This window comes from Trichoderma atroviride, chromosome 2, assembly GCF_020647795.1.
Source record: "Trichoderma atroviride chromosome 2, complete sequence".
Lineage (NCBI taxonomy): Eukaryota > Fungi > Ascomycota > Sordariomycetes > Hypocreales > Hypocreaceae > Trichoderma > Trichoderma atroviride.
The window spans coordinates 4,769,189-4,792,981 of NC_089401.1; the positions used below are offsets into that span (position 1 = coordinate 4,769,189).

The window sequence follows — 23,793 nt, forward strand, 5'->3', positions numbered from 1 at the left end:
GCTCGCAGTCCATGAGCCGCCATCGACTCCCATAAGCTCGTATTGTAGAGATCTATCTGTTGCTGTGCCACTAGTACCGCTACTTGCATGCTGTAAGTTCTGGTCAACACCACCATTTTCCTTTCAAGACATTGCTCCATGAATACACCACACACACGCAGCGTCGCCCCCCGGCTCTCGTGGCTTGACGTTCCTGGCCACACTACCAAGGTACCTAATCTCGGGCAATCTCCCCAGCGTGTGTCTGACCCCAAACATAGAGGCCTGCAGGTCATCAGACTTTCGCTACGATCCCCCAACAGTTTATACCACAACCTGCAAAGTCCTAATTGACACAAACATTCCTACGTAGGTGCCTACCTATTCAATCGATCATTCTCTTACACAGGCTACAAAGGCAGGCATCTCGTCACACTGACCTCGGCCAAAGCCACACAGACAGCCGCACGCAGCTATACGCGCAAAGTGCCCAGCAGAGGTGGCCCAGAGTCGCTGCAAGTACCGCTACAGGGACTGCTACACAGGGCCACATTGGGCGAGGCTCAGGGACCCCCCTCAGGGACCCTTGGCATATAATTGGGTGCGCCGGCGACAGCCATTGTCTGGGGTGCATTGGGCTCATCAAATTGGGAGCAGCCACCGGGTCCCTTTTTTTCTGGGGACCTGGCCAGTCAGCGGCGATGCCTCCATCATTTTAAAACATGCACGGAGAGGCTAAATTGGCCCATCCTTATTTCCTGCATGCAGACTAGCAAATTTTTTGAATTTAAATGTGCCTCGGCGCGCATCCATCCCCATCAGGTTAACGGGCAGAGGATTTCTCGCGTTGCTGGGTGTTATAAAATCAATGGTTGCTGCAGATATCGGTCAACTGACGCTGTATTATTGTTTGCTTGCCCACTATGGCTCTACAATCGATGCCCCTCAGTGGCAATGACAGCAGCAATAACGCATTAATCTTACGCAAGCAGCTCAGCTGCGCCGTCGTCGTGGCAAACATTTGCTTCTCGCCAGCTATCTGAGCTATAAATAACATCCAGCTACTGTACTATGCCCACGTATAACACTATTTCATCGTCTTCGTGCCTTGAAGCTCCGTAATAAGGACTCCTCTGGCCCATCTGCTGCGGTCAGACTGTAATGGCTCTTTGTTATCGCCTTTTAGTGCCATGCCAATGTCGGTGCCGAGTCATTTCACCTTTGTCCGTGATCCATCGTGAGGATCGCTTATAAGGTATACAGTAGAGTAGCAAGGGGGGCGGCACAAAGGGAAAATCGATTGCGCAGATTGCATGGCCCAAATTGGACCTCCCACCAACAAGAATGTACAAGAATGTACAAGAATGTCATGCGATTGGGCGGCACTTGGCCCATGCTCTTTTTGCTGGCTGCATATGCACGCGATGCTGCTGCTAATATTAACATCGGGCTCTTTGACGTGGTGCCTCTCTGATCCATCTTCATCGAAGCACGGTCGCACATCGCATCGCATCACCCACTGATATCGGCAGTGCATGCACGATGAGGTCAACCATGATACACCGCTTCTAGCAAGGGGGCGTGTGTCCCGTAGTCCATGCATGCTGTTCTTCATTTCTTCTCAATTCCAACGCCGAGCAGTTTGGATTCCATCTCAAGACCGCTGTCGAAAACAAAACAAAAAGCCCGTTTCTGGCGTCGCAAGCGTGTCACATGCGGGCTCCGCCACGGCAACGGATGAAACAGCGGCGGTGCAAATGCCAAAACACAGGGCGCCGCATATGATTCTGAGACCAATGCAGGGCGATCCGGTCTTGGGAGACGGTGCTTGAGCTCGATGGAGCTCTGCAGCTCGTAACAGATACGATATCGCCGGTTTTTGCCCTCTGCTGATGTTATAATAATATCTTGTGGACGACCTGGTAGCTGTGGGAAGCTCTCTTGATGGTCACGAGGCCACAGCCGAGTTCCGGGATTTGCTGCTACTACTGGTAGTGGTATCTCCTAGTTTGGCTTAAGAATCCACCGCAAATCTATTTATATCGTTCTTGATCTCCGGCTGAGATAGGATAGCTATGGTTGCAGCTCCAGCAAGGCAATCTGTTTTCCCGCATACTGCTAAAGCTGTGCGTTAGCTGTTGCCAGCTCATACTCACAGCATCTATACTTGGAGCAACGTTATCTATCTCGAAGCTGTGAAACACACGCACGCTTCGTATTCCCGCGCGGAATGTTCTAGACGCCATAGTCGAATGGATACTGCAACCGATGCCATTCATGTGTGACCAAGTACCAAGATTTACAAAATACTGCAACATCGAATTGCAATGACATCATGAGAGAATCCAAACACGCGGCTACAAAGTACGACTGATTGTGGAGTTGTAAACATCATTGGAAATGCTAATCACTGCCGCTCAAGTCCAATTGACTCGTCCCTAATCATCATATATCGATCTATATACTTTCATTGATCCCCCTTTTCAAAAAAAGTTAAAAAAAAAATGATATTCCATCCAGAACGCCAATGGTCCATACGCCTCAAAAGTCCCTGCGAAGCAATCTACAATGGGACGTCTTTGACCATGCTCTCTCACATATCCTTAGATCGAAGCTTCTTCAACCTGGTGGCACCCTCGAACAAGCCGCGGTCAATCGCAGCAGCAACCGTCAAGGTCCCGCCGACAATCGCACAAAGTCCAGACAGGAAGCCAAGGAATGTCTTGGCCCGCTCTTCTCGGTTAATAACTTTCATAGGGGAGATGTCCTAGGTACACAATGTTAGCTTTCAGGAGTTGCACCATGGGGTTTTCATCTGCAGTAGTATCATGGATGCTTACATAGGAAAAGAACACGCCGGGAATACCACCCTTGGAGTGCAGCCTTTCAGCGTGACCCTCCTTGGCGTCATCGCCTCCCATCAGGCTTCGTTTGTGGCTCGTAACGGAATACTGGTGTGTCTCAACACTGCCATCAGACGCAGAGGCGGACTTTTGCTCCCAGCCGAGTGCAAGATACGACGTAGGAACAATCTTGACAAAGTACATGTAGTTAAAGTTGGGATCGCTAGTTTCCTGGTGGATTCCGTCAAGAGGATTGAGGTGGTGGTTGGTCCACGCAGTTCTGCGGCCCATTCTCGCAATAACCTCAGGTGGCAGCTGGGGTCCAAATCGTAGAGAGTGGATGACATGAGTGAAGTCGTGTGCCTTCATGCCGTTAGGGAGGTCCCAGTAGTTCTTGAGATCGTGGACGTGCATGTTTCCGTTGCTGAAGCTTCGGCCAGGGGCAAGATGGAAGTTTCCAACGACCTTGTTGACCTGCAACAAGCCCTCAATGCGGCAGCCCTCCTCTCGCTGCTGGTCCAATCGCTCAGAGTAATGTTCTCTCTCGCACTGCTCCACGCCCTCGCCTCGGCCAAAGGCCCACGACGCCTGCGCATAAGCTTCTCGAACTTCGTCACAGGTATTGCAGCAGCCGGGCTTCTCAGCGTTAGCAGGCGCAGTAGCTCCGTAGCAGCCACCGCAGTAGTCGGGGTTCAGGTGCTCGGCCTTCTCATGTAGCTGTGCCAGCGAGTTGCTTTCAATCACACCACCGCCTCGTGATGGGGGCTGCAGACGAAGCTTGGTGATACCGTGGGCGACACCATGCTGCTGCTCGCCAGAAACGTCCATGACATCCAGAGTTAGCAGCTCGCAGGGCATGTTGGGAAAGGTTATGTTGAGGTGAATGTCCATTCGCTCGCCTTCGTAGTTGTGTTAGCCCAGCGTTCCAACGAGCTCCAACGCGCAGCTTGAGTTCCTTCACGTACCTCTGCCTTTGTCCACCACCAGCTCTGGGTGTACCACGATGCGCCGATACGAAGACCATTCTCCCCAAGACAGGAACAGCACAACCAGCAGCGACACAATTGTTACAATGCCGCCGCTGGTGGTCCGGATCCGCGCCTCATCCACCGTCTTTGTAAAGGCGTCGAGCCTTGTGAATCGCGACTTGGGAGCCATTGCGGATATGCAGCCAGAAACGCAGTTGACGAGGTACCAGCCAACAGGTTTACTTGTGCAGACAGCGCAGCGGTTCTATCCCGTTAGAGCGCAGTCCCTAGGGAGAGCTCGCAGAAACCAGAAGCAAGCGGATGGTTCTCTCTCTGCAATTGCATCGATAGCGAGAGACCATGAACGAGGACGGCGGCGCAGAAGCGGGTGGCAGAAGCGACGTTGTCAAAATGTCTTGAGGCCACCTGTCGCAACAATACCTGAAGCTGACTACTAATCCCACTTGTACCTGTTGCATAGCACCCGACCCCGGGCACAGGCGTCTAGACTCGCCGCAAGGCCCTGAGCTAATGCGGGCTATAGTGGCAAGGGGGGGTCGCCGGCGAAACCTCGGCTGACGCCTGCCGCTGTGCTCCATTGCCTATTCTGGCGCAGTGAAGGCATAGACTTTCAAGCAAACGCGAAGCTCTCTCAGCATCTCGCAGCCTCGTCATTGTCTCCTCCCAACCAACCACGAATACCCGCTTGCGCTCCATTTGGCCTCTTTCAACTTGTCCAAACTAAATCTTCGAAAGCTGATTCACTACGATAAACCTATTACTGGAGAAAAAGGGCAGAGCATTTACCATTCAGCATCGCGATAGCATCATAGTACCGAATCTTCAAAACGCTGCCCAAAGTCTCGCCCAAATCTTCGTCCAAAGCCCACGAACCGCCAATATGTCGACGAGACCTCCTTCAAGGGTCGTGTTTGTGGGAAACATCCCGTACGGTTAGTCATGGATAGGCCAATGGGCACAACTGATGCGCCTACCCGACCCGAACCTATAGCTAACAGCGGTACTCTAGGCCTCTCTGAGGAGCAAATCACAGACATTTTCAGCAGCGCTGGAAAAGTAGAGCGCTTCCGCCTCGTCTACGACTCGGAAACTGGGCGGCCAAAAGGATTCGGATTTGCAGACTATCCCGATACTGGTTCGATATGCCCCCATCCAACACCTTCACCAACAGACATGGCATAGCTAACCATATCCTCTCTCAGACTCTGCTTCCTCAGCTGTCCGCAACCTGAACGAATATGAAATCATGGGCCGAAAGCTTCGAGTCGACTTTTCCAACGAACAAAAGAGCACCGATGATGATGGCCAAGTATGTATCTGCAGACCTCTGCTAGAGCCAACTTTCGCTAACTGAATAGACACCCGGACAGAATACCGGTGCCTCGAATAGCGGCGCTGCTTCGGGATACAACACTCAATCAACACCCCTTCCTCCACTCCCAGCTGGAAAAGAGATACCACCAGGCTTGACTTGCACTGATGCCATCTCAAGAACACTCAATACCTTGCCGCCACCCCAGCTATTAGACATCCTAAGTCAGATGAAGACGTTGGCCACATCAGAGCCTCAGCGAGCGACAGAACTTCTCCAGCAAGCCCCTCAGCTGGCCTACGCCGTCTTCCAGTCACTGCTTTTGATGGGTCTCGTGTCTCCCGAGGCCATCCAGTCTGTGGTTGACCCGAACGCGCCACCTCCACCGGCCAACTACCCATCGGCACCCATTGCTGGATATCCTGGCATCCCTGTCGCGAACCACACGCCACCGGTTACCGCAATGCCGTACGCACCTCCTGCGGCAAACAACGCGGGTTATGCTCCTCCAGCGGCGGCACCACCTGCAGCAGCTCCTCCAGCCATGGGCCAAGACCCGGATGCTCTGATGCGGGCCGTCATGGAGCTCCCCCAGGCTCAGATTGACATGCTTCCAGAGGCTGACAGGCAGCAGATTATGGCTCTCAGGGCCACATTTGCTGGCCAGCGCCGCTAACCATACTAAATATTAATGACCAACTTTTGTCAAATTATGCATCGAGCGCCACGAGCACAAAGCATTCGCGCTGAACCAAAACTTCATCACTGTCGATGAATGCAGTGGTTACAGAAATATGCGAGCGTTGGGGACCCTTTATGGACATGCAAGCTCTGCATGTAACAATAGTTCTCACTAGCGAAGACGACTGAGACCAGACGGCACTGTGCTCTTTATAAAAGATACCATGCGCATTTCAATCCTGTTCGAAAACTCACGACTTTGATATAACAGTCACACCAGTAAGACGGAGAAGGGAAAGAATATTCATGAGAGGACGGGTGAGGAGTTCAAATTGCAGCAGCTGCAAGACCAGCCTCACAAGAGACGAGTGAAGGAAAGGACAAAATCTATGGAATGTGGCTAGAAACAGATTACTTTTGGTAGCACAACATTTAAGGCATAGGTGCCCAGGATATATTAATGTACATGTTGTAAGGAGGACGTTGAGAAAAGATCTTTATTACATCTCTAAAATGAGGCGAATAAAACAGAGGCAGCTACAATAACTAGAAGTCGTATTACGACGGTCGTTCAAACTACCTAGGTATCGAGTATGCATGTTTGCGTGGATGGCTCAAGATTACCCTAGACGTTTTCGCAATATTTTACAATTTCCTCTATCCAAGTAATCTCATAGTAAAGAGTACGAGAATACATGTGCTGTGAATGTTTCGCTTTGCATCGTCTTGAAAATAAATTCCTAATAAATCGTCACAATGAGCGACAAGGAGGACGGAAAAGACAATGCCTAAATTTTGATGCTGGTAGGTGAAATGAGAAGCGTATATTTTATCTAGACACACCAACTTACCGCGGTAAAAGATGAGACTTCTTTCAAGAACCGAAAAATACTAATGCTAACTAAAATAATACTGATATGAAATACTCAAAAAGCTTTACTCCATATCCATATGTAAACGTATACATCCGCGGGTAATAGGGGCGGTTTGATATACACACCTTGACACTCCCTACCATACCTAGTACTCTGTTCTATTGCTTTCCATTCTGATCCAGATCCAACAGGATGCCACTAAACAAAGAAGAAAAAAAGATCACACCTGTAACGCCACTCCTTCCATAGTATCCATTTGTTGCCTTTGGAAAGGGAGTTCTCAAACAATGTTATACACCCTCTTTGCAATCCAATAACACGCCAGCCCGAAAAAGAGCAAGCCGGCGGTGATGCACATAAACCAGGTGAGGTCACCTTCAATATCCTGCCCTGGAACCCACACATTCATTCCCCAGAGACCGGTGATGATGTTCATGGGGAGAACAATGGTTCCTAGGACGGTGAGCTTGCCGAGCACGTCGGCGGTCTGCTCCTGTCGCTCATTCATACGAATGTTAATCTGCGCTAGATAGTTCCCGTGAGATCGAGCCAATATCCTAGAAGAAAATGAAGTGTTAGCTAGTTAAACAACGCCAAAGAAGAGGGCTTGCTGCGTACTTCTCATAGTGACTAAGATTAGAGGTCATAGTCACGATATGATCTTGAATATCGCCAAGATAGAGGCCAATTTCTGACCTCGGAGCAACCTCCCATCGTTCGTTGCAGCGCTTTGCAAATCCCTTGATAACATCCGCCTTATTGCCCAGTAATCGATACAGACTCATGACGCGTTTTCGGCAATCGCCAACACGTCGAAGCATGTCGCCACTCGAGTCTGCAATGGTCGTGGCGTCGTCAAGTTTGGTAGATTTTTCATCCTGCAATCGCTTGTCGGACGATGTGTGTAGCTGCAAGATGGCCTCGTCGATTTCGTCAACCTCATCCTCAATGTTCTGAATGAGAGGCTGGAAAACGTCGGTGATGTCGTCAATAATAGCATACGAGATCCAATCCGACGAGAGAATCAAATAGTCCCGCAGTTGTCGTATTCGTCGACGGACATTGGCCGGATGTGGCGTGGGCGAGAAATGAAAGCTCAAGACTCCCTCGCGGAAGACGATGACGTACATGTTGACGGGCTCCAAAAAGTTTTCGCTGTGGATGTCCTGATCAAAGGTGCGGTAATTGACAAAGTAGTAATGTCGAAATAGCTCGACCTTCTCGCGAGCCTCTTGTAGCATGACGTCTTCGGCTGTTAGGGGATGGATGCCAAAGGCTTTTGCCAGGACCTTCATCTCATCCTCTGTCGGGCAGAGTATGTCAAGCCACCACACGGGTCTCTCTCCATACCGAACTTGCTTTTCAGAAATTTTCGGCACCTCTGTGTTGCTAGTCTTGGGGGCAAGAGGATTGTCGGGGGACTTGTTTCCACCACGAACCGAGGCGGACCTTGAGCTACTATTGGTTTCGCCTCGAGCAAGCGGCGACATAAAGTCATCCCTCCTATTGTCGAAAGAGGCTTGCCGCGTAGAGGATTTTGTATCACCTTCGAAGCCATCTGCGGAATATCGCGCTTTGGACGGCTGGGAAATGACATCCTCCGAATCGCTTTCTTCGTCAGACGACAAGACGCGCGGCTCAGGAATGAATAATTCCTGGAAATCGCTGCCTTGCTGAACGAGCTCTGAGATGGTCTGGCTGTGGACTGTGCTCTGGAATTCTTCGTTGAAATAGGTGAATCTGTAAGGCGCTTCCTCATCGGTCTGAAACCAGCCCTTTCGGACCGGGCGCAGACGGCCGTTGATTAGTTGTGGCTCGGTGATCTTCTTTACTCGTCGCTCGTCGCTGCGATCTTCCTTTTCGTATCGCATCCAGTCTTCTAGCACAGACAGGTCCGGCCACCGACCACGGCGACGACGTGTTCTGTACCGCGGAGTCTCATATCTAATCTCATCATCGCCCATATCAGACATTCCGGGCCCGGGGAAGCAGACGTCGCCGGAGACCTCAGGAGCCAGTCTCATTTCACTATTAGTTCGATGGTCACGGCCCTGCCCGGCTTCCGAGAGCGCCTCATCGCCGCTCTCCATTCCGAGCTCATCTCTTATCATGACATCGCCAAAGTTCAAGTCCATTCCATCAGTCGGGCCAAATGTCGGGGAGCCAGGGATAGAGGGCGGGTGGTTAACATCGTATTTGTCCTTTGAGCTAAAGGCCGTCTTGAGCCTTGCCCTTGAAGACGAGCTCGAGTTTCTGCGGCTTCGATTTCGGTTGAGGCGTGTATCGCTTGCGCCGTAGCTGGAGACGCCCTGCTGCGATCCCGGATGCCTTGCTGTTTCTGATAATAGCGGAGAGTTTTCGTCCCAGCGACCGGAAGGGCTTTCGTCGCCGCTTTGCGCCGTCTGCATCGACCGAAGGCGACTGGCGCTGACGGACGAGAAGGGGTTCTGAAAGGAGCCGGGCCCAACTACCGTCGATGATCGCCGTACGCGCATCGGATGCTGTTCTCTAGAGAGCAGAAAGGGAGAAGAGGTTACATGCCGGTCCACTCACAGACAAAGGGGATGCAGGTCCATGCAGTCAACATGATCACGAGGGTTGTTGCTTACCTGTGGTCCAGTAGCGCTTCGCTGTCGATGCTCGTGCCGCTGAGGCTGGCCTGCGCCACCTTGTAGAATCCATTGCCCGACGACTCGCCCAGCTCATCGTGGCTGTCCTCATGCAGAATCGCAAAGCTCTTCCGCCGCGATCGCTTCTTCTTGCCGCCGCGATGGCCCTTACGCTTCTTTGGCGGGCGCTGCGGCTGGCTGGTGGGATGCGACGTTGGTCCAGGTGACGATGCAGCTCTGGCAGCGGCTGAGGCCAATGTGCCCTGTGGAGCAAAGGGATTGCTGCTGGACATTTTCAGCGGCTTCGTCGAGACGTGGGAAGCACCATCATCCACTGCTGCGTCGCCGCGCAATGGTCAGGAGTGACGATGGTAAAGATAATAGGGGGCCGTCTTGTCCGTATTTCGTGCCTGGCATGGAGATTGTTTGTCCAGGGTTGCTGGCCCTGGCGAGGTGTGAAGAGCGAATGCCTTGGATAGTGATGTCAGCTAGCGAGGCTAGGCTGCTGGGGAAATCGGCCAGCGGGGGGTTGTTAGCGTTTGCTTGCTGTGGCGGGTTCCGGCGGCCAGCGGCGGACAAAATAGATGAGACAGGCGAGCATCAAACATGTCTCGGCACAGCCACGAGTGCATGCTTATAAAGGCAGGGGATAGGGCATAAAATGTACAGAATAAAACGAGTAAAGAGGTGTTGAAACGCTCAATTTGAGGATCTACTTGCAGAGATATTCATCTTTAGATTCGTTATTGTTATCCATGCCTCTATTGCTGCTGAGCCGCTTATTTTGTCGCCCTCCCCCAAAAATGGTTTCCGTCACCATGAGCTCTGCAGATAAGCTTTGGCGTACTAAATCTGCCGTCTCCACAAACAGCTCACCAACGGGCACTGGAATCTCCTCGGAGCACCTGCTCCAGTGGCTTGTGGCGACGATCCGTGCCCAAGGCAGGTTGGTATGGCATTGAGTTTGCCTATTTACTGCTGTATACGACAAGTATCGCTCCTACAACACAGACTGGCTGGACGTGATAACAACGAGAAGCAATTTGGTATATACGGCATCGCGGCAGTGATTAATTCTAATATTTCCAAGGCTGTCAGACCCTCCTCTTTCCTGGCCTGCGGGCCAATCGTTATTCTCCGATTCCATATGCGCGTGTCAAGTGATAACTGCACTGGACATCATGCATGCGCTACTGCATCCATCTCATGGCTCTCCTTATGCAGCCGCGACACCATTCGCCGGCTCTCCAAAGTCCCACAGCTTCACCAACAGGCTGTCTGGGTTGGTGGCGGGCTCGTCTTGGGGCAGGAAAACCCTCTTGGGGATGTGGAATTCCACCACGGGGGCTTTCTTAATATCCTTTGCAATCTCCGCATCGAGCAGCTGTAGAAGAAAGATGTTAATGGGCATGTACTACTGACGGGATCATTTGGCATATGCACTTACACTAGCATAAGAGTGATCGAGGAAATCTTCCATGTTGTATGACTGCTTGGTGAACTGCTCGGAAACAATCTTTGCAACGGTTGCAACGTTCGGGTGATAGTGCGACTGCAGCTGAACAAGCTCCCACAGGGAGCTGTCAATTGCGCCGGTCTCGATGGGATCTGTCTCTTTGGGGTTGAAGGAATCGTCTGCGCCATTGTCCTGGATATGCTTCTTCAGCTCCGGGTCTTGCACAACTCGATGGATCATGAATGTGCAGGTTGGGTGACGTTTCAAGAGGTTGTAAATCCAAGGGATAACAGTCGCAATGGCGCTCGGGGGAGCGTTTAGTGAGAGTCGAGCAAGTCTCTTGACAAAGCTGGCAACAAGAGCAGCGGGAAGATGAGTCGATGCAAGGAAAGTATCCAGGAGACGGAAAAAGCGGGAGCGATGCTTGGAGTGAAGGATGTCTTTGTCGAGGAGTGAGTAGAGTTTGGGATAAAATGATGGGTAGTCCAAGTTCCGCTCTTGGATGAGATAAAAGACACCGGATAGAGCTAATAGAGACATTGAGCCGCCTGCATTGTAACAGCTGGTGAGGAAGTCGGATAGGAGCTCGGGTCTTGTAAACCAGGGGGCGATATTTGTTGATATGACGCTGAGAATGCGTTTCCGCTCATCTTTGCTCTGGACAATGCTCAGTATGGCTAACCAAGCGTCTTGTCCCTGTCGCTTGTGTTGGATAGCCGATCTCAGATTATGAGATTTCTTTTGAGGGCGAGGGATGTAAAAATCCTCGAGCTCCTCGGCAGACTGGGGGACTCCATCCAGGGCTGAGAGCAAAGCAAACGCTCGGTCAAACAAGCCGTCTGGAATATCATCCTTGTTTAATCGCCCCAAGATTGTCCTGTATACATGTAAGTATCGTGAATGTGGAAATATCCAGGTTGCTGTTATGGCTACTCACTTGACTGATTTGAATGTGTAGTACCGAATGTCGTCAAATTCTTCCACGTATGACTCGAGGAATGCTTTTCTCACCTCGTCGCTATCCGACGTAATCAAAGTCGCAATAATGCCCTCTAGGAAGGCCTGAGGAAAGGTGTATTCTTCTTTATTGTGAAGATGCTCTCCCTCTGCCTTTAGGGTCCTCATGCAGAGAGTGAGTGCAGTCACAGCCAGATCTTCATCTTCTAGCATGCTCTGCAGCAGTGATTTGTACTGTGAATATTGGTCTTTTAGCCAGCTGAAGACCACAGCTTCCTTCTCTGACTGATTTTTCTTTCCGACGAGAGAACCCTGAGCCAGTAATCTTAGGAAGATTCGACATAAAGCCACTGCGGCCAATGTGGACTCTTCCTCTCCATCTTCGTAGCCACTGGCGATGCTGACAAGGTTGGCAATATCGTTGTAGTTCTTCTTGGATTCCAGGATGCCTTGCTCCATGAGTAGGATCTTTCCGCTGAGGTCTTCAGCCTCCTCATCTGATGAACGCCGTCTCTTGGCGACTTTGGTGACCTTGTCGCCTGTGGAAGCCCTTTTGCGCTTCGCGCTGTCCTGAGAGCCTGCAGGCATGATGGGCTGGAATATTTATGAAGTGAGCCGATTTGAGCAACGAGATTCTTTGTATAACTGTGAAATTATTTTCTTTATGTGCTTTCAGCAAATCGTGATATTAGGCCGGTCCCAAGTTGTTTGCCAGCTGAGATTTGGTCTGAGAAGCACCAGAAATTCTTATCGCTGAAAAGATAACATGGAAATTTCACTGGGCCTTGAACATCCCAGCCAATGAGCTGCCTGTTCCTTTTTTTTCCGAGTCGAGTCGACATTTCAATTCGGAGTAAGCTCGGCTAAAAACCGCTGCCCCAGCATTTTCATTGCTCCCCAAGCAAAAGCAACTCCAGCCTCACGTGACTCCAGCGTGTTACCGAACTAGCGCGATAAAACCTCAAACCTCATTCCCAGCTTCCGATCCGATTTATATGACAAGGCCGAGATACCCCGTCCGAAACCATCTCACAATGGCGTCTCGCTTGGTACGAAGCGCTGTCGGTATGTGAATCGCCGTCGCAAAAACACCGCTGACGCCCAGGTCCCAATTGGTGCGAAGCCGAAGGCTGACCAGAGTGCGCAATTTGCAAACAAATACAGGCGCTCCCCTCCTCCGATCCTCCATCTCCCGCCGAGCGGCCCCTGCGATCTCTGCTGCTGCCGTCCGATACTCCAGCAACGTCCCCGCCGAGGAGCCCAAGAAGAAGGCCCAGAGCATCATCGATGCCCTCCCCGGCAGCAACCTGATCAGCAAGTCCGCCTTCCTCAGCGGTGCTGCCGGTCTCAGCGTCTACGCCCTCAGCAATGAGTACTACGTCATGAACGAGGAGACTGTCGTTGCCGTCTGCTTGCTGGCCGTCTGGACTGGTCTGCTCAAGTACGGTGGCCCTGCCTACAAGGAGTGGGCCGAGGCTCAGAACGAGAAGATCAAGAACATCCTCAACAGCGCCCGCGCTGACCACACCGAGGCCGTCAAGACCCGCATTGAGGACGTCAAGCAGATGAGCGGCGTTATTGACATCACCAAGGCCCTCTTCGAGGTCTCCAAGGTACAATGAATTGAGAAATCTGGGCTAGTCTTGTTGCGACCCAATGTTAATACTCGTAATGTAGGAGACTGCCAAGCTTGAGGCTCAGGCTTTCGAGCTCGAGCAGAAGACTGCTCTGGCTGCCGAGGCCAAGACTGTCCTCGACTCCTGGGTCCGCTACGAGGGCCAGGTCAAGCAGCGACAGCAGAAGGAGCTGGCTGCTTCCATCATCGCCAAGGTCCAGAAGGAGCTCGAGAACCCCAAGGTCCTGCAGCAGATCCTGCAGCAGAGCGTCGCCGACGTTGAGAGTACGTGGACACTTTTACGCCATGAACGGCCACGATTTGCATGTTGTGACTTTTGACTAACGAGTATTACAGAGATTGTTTCTTCTGCCAAATAGATGACAAAAAAAAATTACTAGAGTCTAGATTCAAGGTCCTCGCAATTTTTTCCTTTTGTCACGAAATAAACAACCCCTGTGCATATAATAGCACCTGTGCAATTAGCCAATCAATCAAGACACTAGTCGATATATATATATTCGTCTTCAAAAGTTGATTCTGATCGAGATGATATGTGCATGCCGCCCTAGTGAATAGTCTTGATAGGGGGGGATTGCGTGTGCAAAATATGTTTACTCTTGTATTTTTATGATTAGTGGATGGAATTGGCAATAAAAGAATTCTTCTTAAATATGTACACAAAAATAATTATTTTCGGGAGATCAACGCCAATACCATTACACCACGTTAAGTAGGGTAGTATATAGGAAAAGGGGGCCGCTCTCTTGTTTGAAGCTATCCAAATTGGTGCTATTGATATCTACCTAAGTACCCTACCTACCCAATCCCGCACCAGAAAAATATACACACATTATAAACATAAGTTGGTGATCGATAATTAATACAGCAGTCGGACGAAAAAACAATAATTGATCCTCCCCGAGAAAAAAAAGTACCAGTTTCCATGAAAATATACAAATGAACCAAGCAAAAGCAAAAACACCTCACCCTCCAATACTAATAAATTGGCCTCCCTTCAGCCCATTTCTTGCTCTCCACTGCCTGCGCCGGTGAATCAGCAGCCAGATCTCTAGTCCATCTGCCACTCATCCGCCTTCTTCGGGCTCCCTCGCCATTAATAGGGCCAATCCACTCCCAGGCGCGGCCAACCTCGCCACTTCTGCCTTCTCGTTGGCCGGTACGAACATTGCTGTTCTGCTCAACGACCTTCTTGACTCTTTGCCAGATTCTCTCTCTCTCAGCCACTTTATGAACAGAGCGAAGCACATCATCTCTCAAATTGGGCAAAAACAACCAGGGATCATCTATATCTTCGGCGCCCAGCTCCTTCTGATTGGCCAGTCTATCCAAGACCAGGTCGACCAAAGCCGGGACTTGCGCCGAATACATGACATGTTGGCGGTAGCGAGCGCGCAAGTAGAACACCGCCAGCACGACGGACATTAAAACTCCAATTGGGAATCGATATCTTGCCAGCCCGAGGCGGACGGAGCGCTTGAGCGCACAGGTGATCGGAAGGCGAGCGAGAGAGCTGGACGATAGCTTGCGGTTTGAAAGACTTGAGGGATCGGACGATCTGTTGGGTTAATCGCGGATCTGATTAGCTGCTATGTCAGAAAAAAAAGAGATTGAAAATTGGGGAGGATTTTGGTGGTTTGAAGCCGAAGCTTGAGACCCCCAGTAGAGAAATGTAGAACTTACGTAGTCGTTGCAATCTCCACAATCACTTCTTCGCGAGTGGTGATTTCGCCAATGGCAGCCACCCAGAGGTCTTCGAATTCATCGCTGTTCAGCCTCTTGCTACGCTTCCTGCTCACAGTTGACTTGAGCTCTTCCTCAGCAATGGCAGGGGAGCTGATTTGGGCGCCGGACTCGTCGACCAATTCGCCACACTCATACCTGGCGCGGCGTTCCCTCAGCTCCTCGATGGCCTTATCAGCAACTGCCTGGACTCGGCGCGCCTTTTCGCCGTCTGGCTCACAGGTAGGTGGAAGTGGGACAAGGCCGCCAAAAGACAGGGGGTGGGGCTTGAGGACAAAATCGCTGTGGCAGCGAACGGAAAAGTCCTCGTAGCAGTAGGCGTGCAAAGGGCAAGGCTCGCACGAAGGCTCCACGAATGGAACTATGAAATCGGGCACTGGAACATCCGGGGGGGATAATCTCGGTCGCTGGTCGGCCGAGTCCGCAGTAGCCAACGGCAATCTTTTCCTGTCGATACCAGGCCAAGTAGACGCCGAGCAGAGAGATGAAGAGGACGAAGAAGGGCGTCCTCAGGTTTGACTTGCGGGCGGGCTTTGCATGCCTCCGGGGCACAATCTCGGTCTCTCCCCTCCTGGCTGCCTCCTCAAGCTCCAGCTGCGCATCAGGCGTGAATTCCTCGCCGGCATCCATAGACCAATCTGGCGTTCTGTGTCTCATCTTAGAAGAAGACAGTGCCTGAGATCTCGCAGTGGTGGACGGCCGTTGAATGCTCAAAGGCTCAATGAACTCATCCTGACGTCTTCGGGTGACTGCTTTTTCGCTTCTAAGGATCTCCTCGAAACCCGGTCGTCTGCGGCTCGGTGTCTTGATGGCGGGAGAGCCCCTCTGGAATGGATTGTCATCACTAAAGACGCTCTCTTCTTCTTCCTCGTAGGGAGCAGTAGAAACGGTAGATGGCGGCGCGGCAGATTTCAGCGCACTGTAATAGGGCGTAGGGGCGTAGGGCGTAGCAGCAACTGGAGTAGCAGTGTAGTGGGATGAGATGGGCGTGTCATCCTCGACTTCCGGCTCGTCTTTGATTTTCGGTGTAGCAGATCGCGGAGGCTGAGGGCGGCGCGCCGACCTGGGCGCTTCGTACTGGGGGGCCTCATCCTCTTCGTAGTGCGATGACTGTCGGCTCACTGAGCGGCTGGCGGTTCGCGAACTGCGCTTCGGCTGGCTCTTTACGGGCGTCTGCGCCGGCTCCTCTTCGCGCTTGACCTTGGCCGAGGCCTTTCGAGGCGATGCTGATCGACGCGGCTTGGACACTGGCGTCGGCCTCAATTCGTGGTCGTCCCATCCGTTGTCCTCGGTGCTGCCCGCATTGACGATGCCCATGCTGGACCGCTTCGCGCGGGCGCGTTGGGCGCGCAGCTTCGGGACCTGCGGTAGGACATGCTCCTCAACGAGCTCGACTAGCTGGGTCTTTTTCGCAGTGGCGGGATACTCGACGTTGTGCGTGACGAGGATGGAGCGCAGTCGCGGGACGGTGACGCTGCGCGGGTCGAAGCCCTCTTGGAGATAGTCGTCTGCGTCGGCCATTTTTGCTTGAGTTCTTGGCCAGCAAGTTGTTGCGGTGGGTTCCAAAAGACGGATATCTCAATGGTATATGGTGGACAAGAGAACAAATATGCGATAGAAAAATACAGCAAAGGAATGCGGAGCGCCGTGGACTCTCGCCGGCTCGTCTCGAAACTGGCCAGCTAGCCGGCAGTAAATCAGCAGCGCCGCAGCTTTCAAAACAGTGACGGAGCCCCAGAATAAAAAAGCCGGGGGTCTCCAAATGTGAAACTAGTTTCCGGTCTCAAGTCCTAGTCGCGAAATTAAAAGGCAGAGCTTTATATCTTTCTCAGACGAGGCACGGCGACCAAGAATGCGTTTGCATGTGTTGATTGAACGACGATGCAAGAAGCAAAAAAGTGCGATGCTCTATGCCGGTGGTCGAAAATGTATGTGTGAATTTGCTTTTCTCGCCGCACATACGTAGCGCCGTTGTCTGTGGCAACAACTGGAGCCTTGGAGAGAAAAAAACGTTACGGCCCACCCCAAGCTGTTTTCAGCGTTGGGGCAGATGCCACATGGCCGCGATCTAGGCCTAGGCTGCGAAGCTCTGCCTAAAGAGTGGCGCACGCACCGCCACATGGTAGGTTGCGCCACACCCCGCCACAGCGAGTTCCGTCATGCCATGTGGGATGGAAATGTGAGCTTCATGCATGATCTCTGTGTAGAGACGCTTTTGTGTCGCATCAGCCATTGAGGGCCGGGAATCGCAGCCGCACTTTTACAATGGCGTCCAGCCGGGCTCTGATGGCGAGTCCTCGCTTTGTTTGCCGCAGTTGCTCCCGCCAGGCGCGCAATTCGACTTCTTATCGACGATCCTATGCCACAGCCTCTTCTCAGCCTTCTTCGCAAGATATCTACGATGTGGTCTGCATCGGAGGTGGCCCAGCCGGGTTGAGTCTTTTGACTGCGCTTCGTAAGAAAGACCTTTATAATTGCATCTCTACTTTTGATATTCATAATGAAATGAGAGTACTAATTGCTCTTTTTTGATATTAGGCGCCAATCCTACAACCTCCCGCCTTCGTGTCGCCCTTGTTGAAGCGCAAGACCTTTCCAAGACAGCTTCTCTATCTCTCCCACCTACCCAGTTCTCCAATCGATGCAGCTCCCTTACGCCCACGACCGCTCAATACCTCAACACCATAGGAGCATGGCGACACATGCAGCGCAGTCGCATCCAAGAATTTCACGAGATGCAAGTCTGGGATGGCGTGACGGATGCGCGCATAGAGTTTGACTTGCAGCCTGGATTCTCTGCTAGCACAGGAAATGTCATCGCATACATGACTGAGAACTTGAACATAACATCCGGTCTTTTGAAGCGAATCAAAGAGCTTGGAGGGGTTGACGTGTTTGATGCTTCAAGAGTCGAAAAGATTACGCTCGGGGAAGAATCTGAAGAGATGGATCTCAGAGAGTGGCCTGTCGTACATCTGCAGAGTGGCAAGTCTCTAGCTGCGCGACTTCTTGTGGGAGCTGATGGCGCCAACAGCCCTGTGCGATCCTTTGCGCGCATCGAGAGTCGAGGATGGGACTATCACAGACATGGACTTGTCGCAACACTAGAGTTGGAAGGGGATGGATGGGGAGGCGAATATCACAAAACTGCATACCAGCGATTCCTTCCGACTGGGCCCGTTGCCATGCTTCCACTGCCCGGAAACCATGCAACTTTGGTCTGGTCAACGACGCCTGAGAATGCCGCCGTGTTGAAAAAGCTACCTGCCAAAGACTTTATTGCTCTGGTTAATGCAGCGTTTCGACTCAGTCCCGTTGACTTGGCTTACATGCACACTCAGGCTACGGGCCAAGAAGAAGAGCTTGCATGGCGAACACAGCACACGTCTTTTGACTCTAGAGCAATCCCACAGCTTGCGGTTGGCGTCCAAGAGGGTAGCATTGCATCATTCCCTTTGAAGCTGCGACATGCAGACACTTACATCGGTGAACGTATTGCTCTTGTTGGTGATGCAGCACATACTGTCCATCCTCTCGCAGGACAGGGCCTGAACCAGGGACAAGGGGATATTCAGAGTTTGGTCAAGGCCATCGAGTATGCTGTGGCCCACGGTCAGGATTTGGGAACGCAAATGTCTCTCGAGTCATACAACAGCGAGAGGTATGCCGCGAACCACGTGGTGATGGGAGTGTGTGATAAGCTTCATAAGCTGTATTCCGTGGAAAGTGGTCCTTTGATTCCCCTGCGGTCACTCGGCTTAAAGGCCGCCAACGCTCTGGGGCCATTGAAGAATTTCTTCATGGAACAGGCTTCTGGTCGGGGATTAAAGGTTTAAGTGTCTGCAGCTATGGCTGTATAGAAATTGCCTTTTCCGATCCACCCGAACTTCTATCTCTTGGTCCCACGAGTATCTAAATAACCCACCTGTATCAATATAATACTAGTATGTAAAGAGTTTTCAAAAATCGCGCGCATTCACCACTTTTCGAAAAAGACCCGAGGGGCCACCGGACATTGAACATAACAAAATTCTGGAGAGTATTTACGAAGTTCTCCACGTCAGCTATGGCTACAGACAAAGAAAACGTAATTCTAATATTTTTGCCTTCCACCCCATTCCCTTTACCTGTCAACCTCACCTGCACATCCAAGTTAGTAAATTTCTCAAGATACAATTCTGTGCCATGTTGACGATACGTACCAAACACAAGATCCATAGTACCAATCAGAGCGACCGCATCAGCCAACAAGTGGCCCTTGGCGACGTGGTCGAAACCACCCAGGTGAGCAAAGCCAGGAGCGCGGATGTGGCATCTGTAAGGGCGCTCGCTGCCGTCGCTGACTACGTAGACTCCCATCTCACCCTTGGGGGCCTCGATGGCAGAGTAAGTCTCTCCGGGAGGCACGGCGTAACCCTTGGTGTAGAGCAGGAAGTGGTGGATCAGAGCCTCCATGTTCTCCTTCATGGCGGTTCGGGGAGGAGGTGAAATCTTGTAGTCCTCGACGCGGACGGGGCCGGCGGGCATCTGGTTCAGGCACTGGAAAATGATGCGCAGTGACTGTCTAAACTCCTCCATTCTGCACAGATATCGGTCATAGCAGTCACCGTTGGTGCCAACAGGGACATCGAACTCGACCTTGTCGTAGGCGTCGTATGGCTGGTTCTTTCGAACGTCGAAAGGAATGCCAGAGCCACGGAGCATGACGCCGGTGAAAGAAAGGTTCAGAGCATCAGCAGCAGAGACAACACCAACACCTCTCAGACGTTCAATCCAGATACGGTTATCAGTAAGCATCTCCTCGGTCTCGTCAATGCGGTCTCCGAATTGGGTAGCCCACTGGTAGATGTCATCCAGCAGACCAATGGGGATATCCTGGTGAACACCTCCGGGACGAACGTAGGCGGCGTGCAGACGCGCACCGGAAACACGCTCATAGAATTCCTATCCAAAGTCAATTAGCAAAACCACTTAATGTCCAGGGCTTTTGCTTTTAATTTGAGCGAATCGCATACCATGAGTTTTTCTCGCTCCTCGAAACCCCACAGGAAAGGCGTCAAAGCACCAACGTCCATGGCGTGTGAAAGGACGGACATCAGATGGTTCAGGATACGGGTGATTTCGCCAAAGAGGGTTCGGATGTACTTGGCACGGTCGGGAATCTCAATGTTCAGAAGCTTCTCGACAGCAAGAGCAAAGCATTGCTCGTTTGTCATCATGGAGACATAGTCCAGACGGTCGAAGTATGGCAGAGCCTGGAGATAGGTCTTGTACTCGATCAACTTTTCGGTTCCTCGGTGCAGTAGACCGACGTGAGGATCGGCTCGGATGATTTCTTCGCCGCTAAGTTCGAGAATCAATCGCAACACACCGTGGGCGGCGGGATGCTGGGGCCCAAAGTTGACAGTGTAGTGTCTGACTTTGCGATGCTCGACGCTGTTGTCGCGCGGCTGCTGGGCGGTGCTCTCGGGAGCGCCGCTCTCGGACTTGGACGGGAAGCCGTAGGGGTCGCCGGTCAGGTTGAAGTGTTCGTCCGTGGGGAGAATTCGCGTGCCAACCTGCTCCTGGCTCGAGTATCGTCGGAAAGCAGAGGCTGTGAAGGGTCGAGTGGCGAGAGATGTCGTCGCAGGTCGCAGGCAGAGTCGCCTGGCGCCGGTGCCGACGAGTCTGTGCAGGGATGAGGCCATTGCGGAGGAGCGGCGAGGGCCGGTCGGAAGAGCTTCAAATGCCCAGTAGAGCCTCTGGCCCGAGATCAATGGCTGGTTAGACTGACGATGCTCGCTTTCGGAGTCGTGGCCGTCATGCCTCTCGGAACTGAAGAAACGGGGAAGCTCGAGGTTCCGTGATGGTGGGGCGTCGGGATATCATTTTTGCGCCACAGCTGGAGCGATTTTGCCAATTGCGGGCTGCTGATTGGGCGCCATGGCGCATCTCATTAATTCGCACATGAAGCGATGAAGCGTCTTGGGGATTGAAATGACTACATAATGAAACTGCAGCGAGCTTAATAAGTTTCTAAATCGCTTTGTCATTTTAATCTTTCTGTCAGCGAGGTAGATTTGGCATTGTGGTACCACTGCATGGATGTTTCGCAGCTCAGTCACCCTCCTAAGCCTGCATCTTGTAAGTGCATGTACCTAGGTACCTACAGATGGGCTCTGACGCTCTCCAGTCGATGATGGTTTGACAAGTGATCTTGGTTCTGAGGAGAAACTAGTCTAACAATAGGGAAATACTGATTTAATTAAGCCACAGTTATAGAGGAAAGAAACTAAATAGTTCCAATAATTTCCAATTATGTTTAGTGTACATGTTTGTTACAGAGGCTACATTACACACCTGCAACCAAGCTTCGAAACTTCTCAGAATTTGTCGCACTTTGCAGAAGACAAATCATCTTTGATGAACATAGCTTTTGGTTGAGATGGTTGTTCATTTAATCTTTGCTGAGTGATTGAGTATAATTGAAGCTTTATCAAGGCTGCTCATAATCTGCGGGTCTCCAAGACTCTCAATGTTAAACTCATGCATGATCGGGAGACAAGAACTGTTCAAACAAATATGCGCCAAGTCAAGATTTCATTTCATAAAGAGCATCAGGAATATTTCTGTAATGGTTTCTCATATCAGCTACTATAAGAAATACAATGGAAAAGTTGAGTCACGCACCACTTTCCTACTAGTCGACATCGGAGGTAGGATTTTTGGCGTATTGGCCGTATAGGCGTAAAAGTGACTCACCCCCTCCAATCCTTCAAGTTATAAACGACCGCTTCACACGAATGCTCGAATGCTAAAACGACAATGAAATATTTCTCGATCCCAATTTCTGTCCAAGTTGTTGGCCAAACATCAACCCATTTGGAGTTGTCACCATGCCTAGAAGAGAAATTAACCGAATCCTCCCATCATCATGCCCTCCAAGCAGCGATCCGGGAACCATCCTAGTCGAAACCGAGAGGCTCATTATACGGCGATATCTATTATCAGATGCTCCGGCTCTAGCGATGGCTGCGAACCACGAACAAGTTGCAGCTTACATGAGCGATCGCTTCGCCAGCCCGTACACCGTTGCCGACGCCGAGAACTTCATCAAACAAACTTTCCATGATGACGATACCGCGGCATACCCTCACTCGTCAGCCATCGTCTTGAAACCGGGATTCCCAGGCAATCCGTCCACTACTGAGCCACTTATCATTGGTGGTGTTGGATTACACCATTTGACTGACATATTCTACCGAACGTGGGACATGGGCTACTATCTTTCTCCGACAGTGTGGCGCCAAGGTTACGGAACTGAAGCACTGAGCGCATTCACAAGATGGGTGTTTGACACCTGGCCATTGTTGAACCGTATACAAGCTCGTACATATGACAACAACACAGCGAGCCAAAAGTTGTTACAGAAATGCGGCTTCGTGATAGAGGGGAGAGGAAGAGGAGTTATTGAAAAGAATGGAAAGCTCATGGACGACGTTGCGTTTGGTCTTATAAGAGATGACTTGAAGTGAGGTGCTTAAGGTTTCAAGTTTTGGAATTGCAAATGTCAGCGACTTTTTCATTGCTACCTGGGGCATTGGCTGTCTAATCAACCCTATAGCCTTTGCGCCTCTATCTCGATGGTAGTAGGTCAACCCAATGAACATAGACCTCTTTTATTTCTGGGTGTATTTTCGGTATAAATAAACTCTTTCCATTCAATGCTTCCAACTGTCTTTTGCTTCGTATGTGTTTGTATGGCTGTTCAATGCCGAATCACCACTCGAAGCAAATACAGCCGTCCAGAACGGGTCGTTGAAGTCAACTTCTGTGTGTTGTACATTAGAACTCTGCGGCAAGACTTCATTGTGTAGCTGAGACAGTTGATTGCTATCTTCTCCCTGATCCCAGTATTCTTGGAATATCGAGATGGGCTGCGCTGGCTCATAAACGGTTTGCGGCAAAGCATCTGGAGGGTAGTCGAGATAAAGGCCGAAGTCGGATGCGATGTTTGGTGCTTCTTGATTCGAATTCGGCACTGCAGGCAACGGCAGCTCTTGCGTCGTCACCAACTTGTCTTCCACGCCCCCATTCCACTCATCTCCATATGTTGCTTCTGAGACTGCTTCTGAGACTCGATAGGGATCTGAGCTGTTGATGTTCAAGTGACCATCGAAAAACATATTTTGCGATGGCCATTGTAAAAGATCAGCCGATTCTGCCATGTTTGGAAGAGCATTTGCTGTCCCGTGCTGATGATTGTTGGTATCGTCAGAGTCCCTCTGAAGGCCTGCCGCTCGCTGCTTGCCGTTATCTCTTTGGGTATGCTCGTAATCTCCCTTTAGCCTCGTCTTTGTCCTTCGAAACAATAAGTAGTCGTCGTTTCTTTGTGCCCAACTCGCCGGATGTTCTTTTGCCCCTTCAGCCCACCGCTGCACAGCTGTAAAGGTCGATTTCATTGCAATCCAAGCGCATTCGTTACAAGTCCTGTAACTGCATCTTTGTCTTCTTAGGACTCTTGGTATGGAGCAGCCGCATGTGGCGGCGTTCCAGTTCAAGCTCCCGACAACGCCATCAAAAGCTTGGGTTGTTGCAGAGTTAGCGATGGAAAATGCGTCACATGGCTCAATGATGTACCATCCAACGGGTTGAATGCAATCACTTTGGCGGCAGTAAATTTCCCCTGCACCGCACATTTGAGCTCCAGAAGGCAGTTCGGTTTCAAGAGTGG

The 23,793-nt window shown here is 51.3% G+C and overlaps 11 protein-coding genes across 12 annotated transcripts; 4 read left to right on the plus strand and 7 right to left on the minus strand.

The window, feature by feature from the left end:
• Positions 1-2,572: 2,572 nt before the first annotated feature.
• On the minus strand, positions 2,573-3,980 carry TrAtP1_004375 (uncharacterized protein; the record flags this gene model as incomplete). Its single annotated transcript, XM_014083922.2, has 3 exons — positions 2,573-2,746; positions 2,820-3,721; positions 3,788-3,980. The coding sequence occupies 3 exons, from the start codon at positions 3,978-3,980 to the stop codon at positions 2,573-2,575; spliced, it is 1,269 nt and encodes a 422-aa protein (XP_013939397.2).
• A 452-nt stretch (positions 3,981-4,432) lies between these two features.
• On the plus strand, positions 4,433-6,345 carry TrAtP1_004376 (uncharacterized protein). Its single transcript, XM_066112273.1, has 4 exons — positions 4,433-4,743; positions 4,821-4,946; positions 5,014-5,120; positions 5,170-6,345. Exons 1-4 carry the CDS (start codon positions 4,692-4,694, stop codon positions 5,797-5,799), a joined length of 915 nt encoding a protein of 304 aa, XP_065968356.1. The 5' UTR covers positions 4,433-4,691; the 3' UTR covers positions 5,800-6,345.
• A 156-nt stretch (positions 6,346-6,501) lies between these two features.
• On the minus strand, positions 6,502-9,760 carry TrAtP1_004377 (uncharacterized protein). Its single transcript, XM_014084985.2, has 3 exons — positions 9,289-9,760; positions 7,298-9,187; positions 6,502-7,236 (listed from the first exon to the last, which is right to left on the minus strand). Exons 1-3 carry the CDS (start codon positions 9,579-9,581, stop codon positions 6,960-6,962), a joined length of 2,460 nt encoding a protein of 819 aa, XP_013940460.2. The 5' UTR covers positions 9,582-9,760; the 3' UTR covers positions 6,502-6,959.
• A 212-nt stretch (positions 9,761-9,972) lies between these two features.
• TrAtP1_004378 (uncharacterized protein) lies at positions 9,973-12,492 on the minus strand. 2 transcript variants are annotated; one of them, XM_014083924.2, is made up of 3 exons: positions 11,682-12,492; positions 10,736-11,621; positions 9,973-10,672 (listed from the first exon to the last, which is right to left on the minus strand). In XM_014083924.2, exons 1-3 carry the CDS (start codon positions 12,287-12,289, stop codon positions 10,505-10,507), a joined length of 1,662 nt encoding a protein of 553 aa, XP_013939399.2. In that variant the 5' UTR covers positions 12,290-12,492; the 3' UTR covers positions 9,973-10,504. The 2 variants fall into 2 exon arrangements, with proteins under 2 accessions (XP_013939399.2, XP_065968357.1); XM_066112274.1 differs by having other exon boundaries at positions 9,973-11,621.
• A 186-nt stretch (positions 12,493-12,678) lies between these two features.
• On the plus strand, positions 12,679-14,083 carry TrAtP1_004379 (uncharacterized protein). The gene is made up of 4 exons (XM_014084999.2): positions 12,679-12,766; positions 12,866-13,314; positions 13,379-13,601; positions 13,674-14,083. The coding sequence occupies exons 1-4, from the start codon at positions 12,697-12,699 to the stop codon at positions 13,694-13,696; spliced, it is 765 nt and encodes a 254-aa protein (XP_013940474.2). The 5' UTR covers positions 12,679-12,696; the 3' UTR covers positions 13,697-14,083.
• A 232-nt stretch (positions 14,084-14,315) lies between these two features.
• Positions 14,316-14,708, minus strand: TrAtP1_004380 (uncharacterized protein; the record flags this gene model as incomplete). The annotated part of the gene is made up of 1 exon (XM_066112275.1): positions 14,316-14,708. One exon carries the CDS (start codon positions 14,706-14,708, stop codon positions 14,316-14,318), a length of 393 nt encoding a protein of 130 aa, XP_065968358.1.
• A 588-nt stretch (positions 14,709-15,296) lies between these two features.
• TrAtP1_004381 (uncharacterized protein) lies at positions 15,297-16,601 on the minus strand (the record flags this gene model as incomplete). Its single annotated transcript, XM_066112276.1, has 1 exon — positions 15,297-16,601. The coding sequence occupies one exon, from the start codon at positions 16,599-16,601 to the stop codon at positions 15,297-15,299; it is 1,305 nt and encodes a 434-aa protein (XP_065968359.1).
• Positions 16,602-17,345: 744 nt separating this feature from the next.
• TrAtP1_004382 (uncharacterized protein) lies at positions 17,346-18,916 on the plus strand (the record flags this gene model as incomplete). Its single annotated transcript, XM_014083925.2, has 2 exons — positions 17,346-17,535; positions 17,619-18,916. The coding sequence occupies 2 exons, from the start codon at positions 17,346-17,348 to the stop codon at positions 18,914-18,916; spliced, it is 1,488 nt and encodes a 495-aa protein (XP_013939400.2).
• A 287-nt stretch (positions 18,917-19,203) lies between these two features.
• TrAtP1_004383 (uncharacterized protein) lies at positions 19,204-20,767 on the minus strand (the record flags this gene model as incomplete). The annotated part of the gene is made up of 3 exons (XM_014083926.2): positions 19,204-19,220; positions 19,283-20,024; positions 20,096-20,767. The coding sequence occupies 3 exons, from the start codon at positions 20,765-20,767 to the stop codon at positions 19,204-19,206; spliced, it is 1,431 nt and encodes a 476-aa protein (XP_013939401.2).
• Positions 20,768-21,805: 1,038 nt separating this feature from the next.
• On the plus strand, positions 21,806-22,780 carry TrAtP1_004384 (uncharacterized protein). The gene has a single exon (XM_014083927.2). It carries the CDS (start codon positions 21,956-21,958, stop codon positions 22,592-22,594), a length of 639 nt encoding a protein of 212 aa, XP_013939402.1. The 5' UTR covers positions 21,806-21,955; the 3' UTR covers positions 22,595-22,780.
• On the minus strand, positions 22,781-23,521 carry TrAtP1_004385 (uncharacterized protein; the record flags this gene model as incomplete). Its single annotated transcript, XM_014083928.2, has 1 exon — positions 22,781-23,521. One exon carries the CDS (start codon positions 23,519-23,521, stop codon positions 22,781-22,783), a length of 741 nt encoding a protein of 246 aa, XP_013939403.2.
• Between the last annotated feature and the right edge of the window lie 272 nt (positions 23,522-23,793).

Bases quoted from the DNA above. Each gene is read 5' to 3' on its own strand.
- TrAtP1_004376 (XM_066112273.1), top strand. From the start codon at position 4,692: ATGTCGACGAGACCTCCTTCAAGGGTCGTGTTTGTGGGAAACATCCCG. The intron at 4,744-4,820 runs GTTAGTCATGGA...GCGGTACTCTAG, and splicing joins TGTGGGAAACATCCCGTACG to GCCTCTCTGAGGAGCAAATC. The intron at 5,121-5,169 runs GTATGTATCTGC...CTAACTGAATAG, and splicing joins GCACCGATGATGATGGCCAA to ACACCCGGACAGAATACCGG.
- TrAtP1_004377 (XM_014084985.2), bottom strand. From the start codon at position 9,581: ATGTCCAGCAGCAATCCCTTTGCTCCACAGGGCACATTGGCCTCAGCC. The intron at 9,188-9,288 runs GTAAGCAACAAC...TCTGCTCTCTAG, and splicing joins GAAGCGCTACTGGACCACAG to AGAACAGCATCCGATGCGCG. The intron at 7,237-7,297 runs GTACGCAGCAAG...ATTTTCTTCTAG, and splicing joins AATCTTAGTCACTATGAGAA to GATATTGGCTCGATCTCACG.
- TrAtP1_004378 (XM_014083924.2), bottom strand. From the start codon at position 12,289: ATGCCTGCAGGCTCTCAGGACAGCGCGAAGCGCAAAAGGGCTTCCACA. The intron at 11,622-11,681 runs GTGAGTAGCCAT...ACATGTATACAG, and splicing joins TACACATTCAAATCAGTCAA to GACAATCTTGGGGCGATTAA. The intron at 10,673-10,735 runs GTAAGTGCATAT...TTTCTTCTACAG, and splicing joins TCGATCACTCTTATGCTAGT to CTGCTCGATGCGGAGATTGC.
- TrAtP1_004379 (XM_014084999.2), top strand. From the start codon at position 12,697: ATGACAAGGCCGAGATACCCCGTCCGAAACCATCTCACAATGGCGTCT. The intron at 12,767-12,865 runs GTATGTGAATCG...AAACAAATACAG, and splicing joins CTTGGTACGAAGCGCTGTCG to GCGCTCCCCTCCTCCGATCC. The intron at 13,602-13,673 runs GTACGTGGACAC...CGAGTATTACAG, and splicing joins GAGCGTCGCCGACGTTGAGA to AGATTGTTTCTTCTGCCAAA.
- TrAtP1_004384 (XM_014083927.2), top strand. From the start codon at position 21,956: ATGCCTAGAAGAGAAATTAACCGAATCCTCCCATCATCATGCCCTCCA.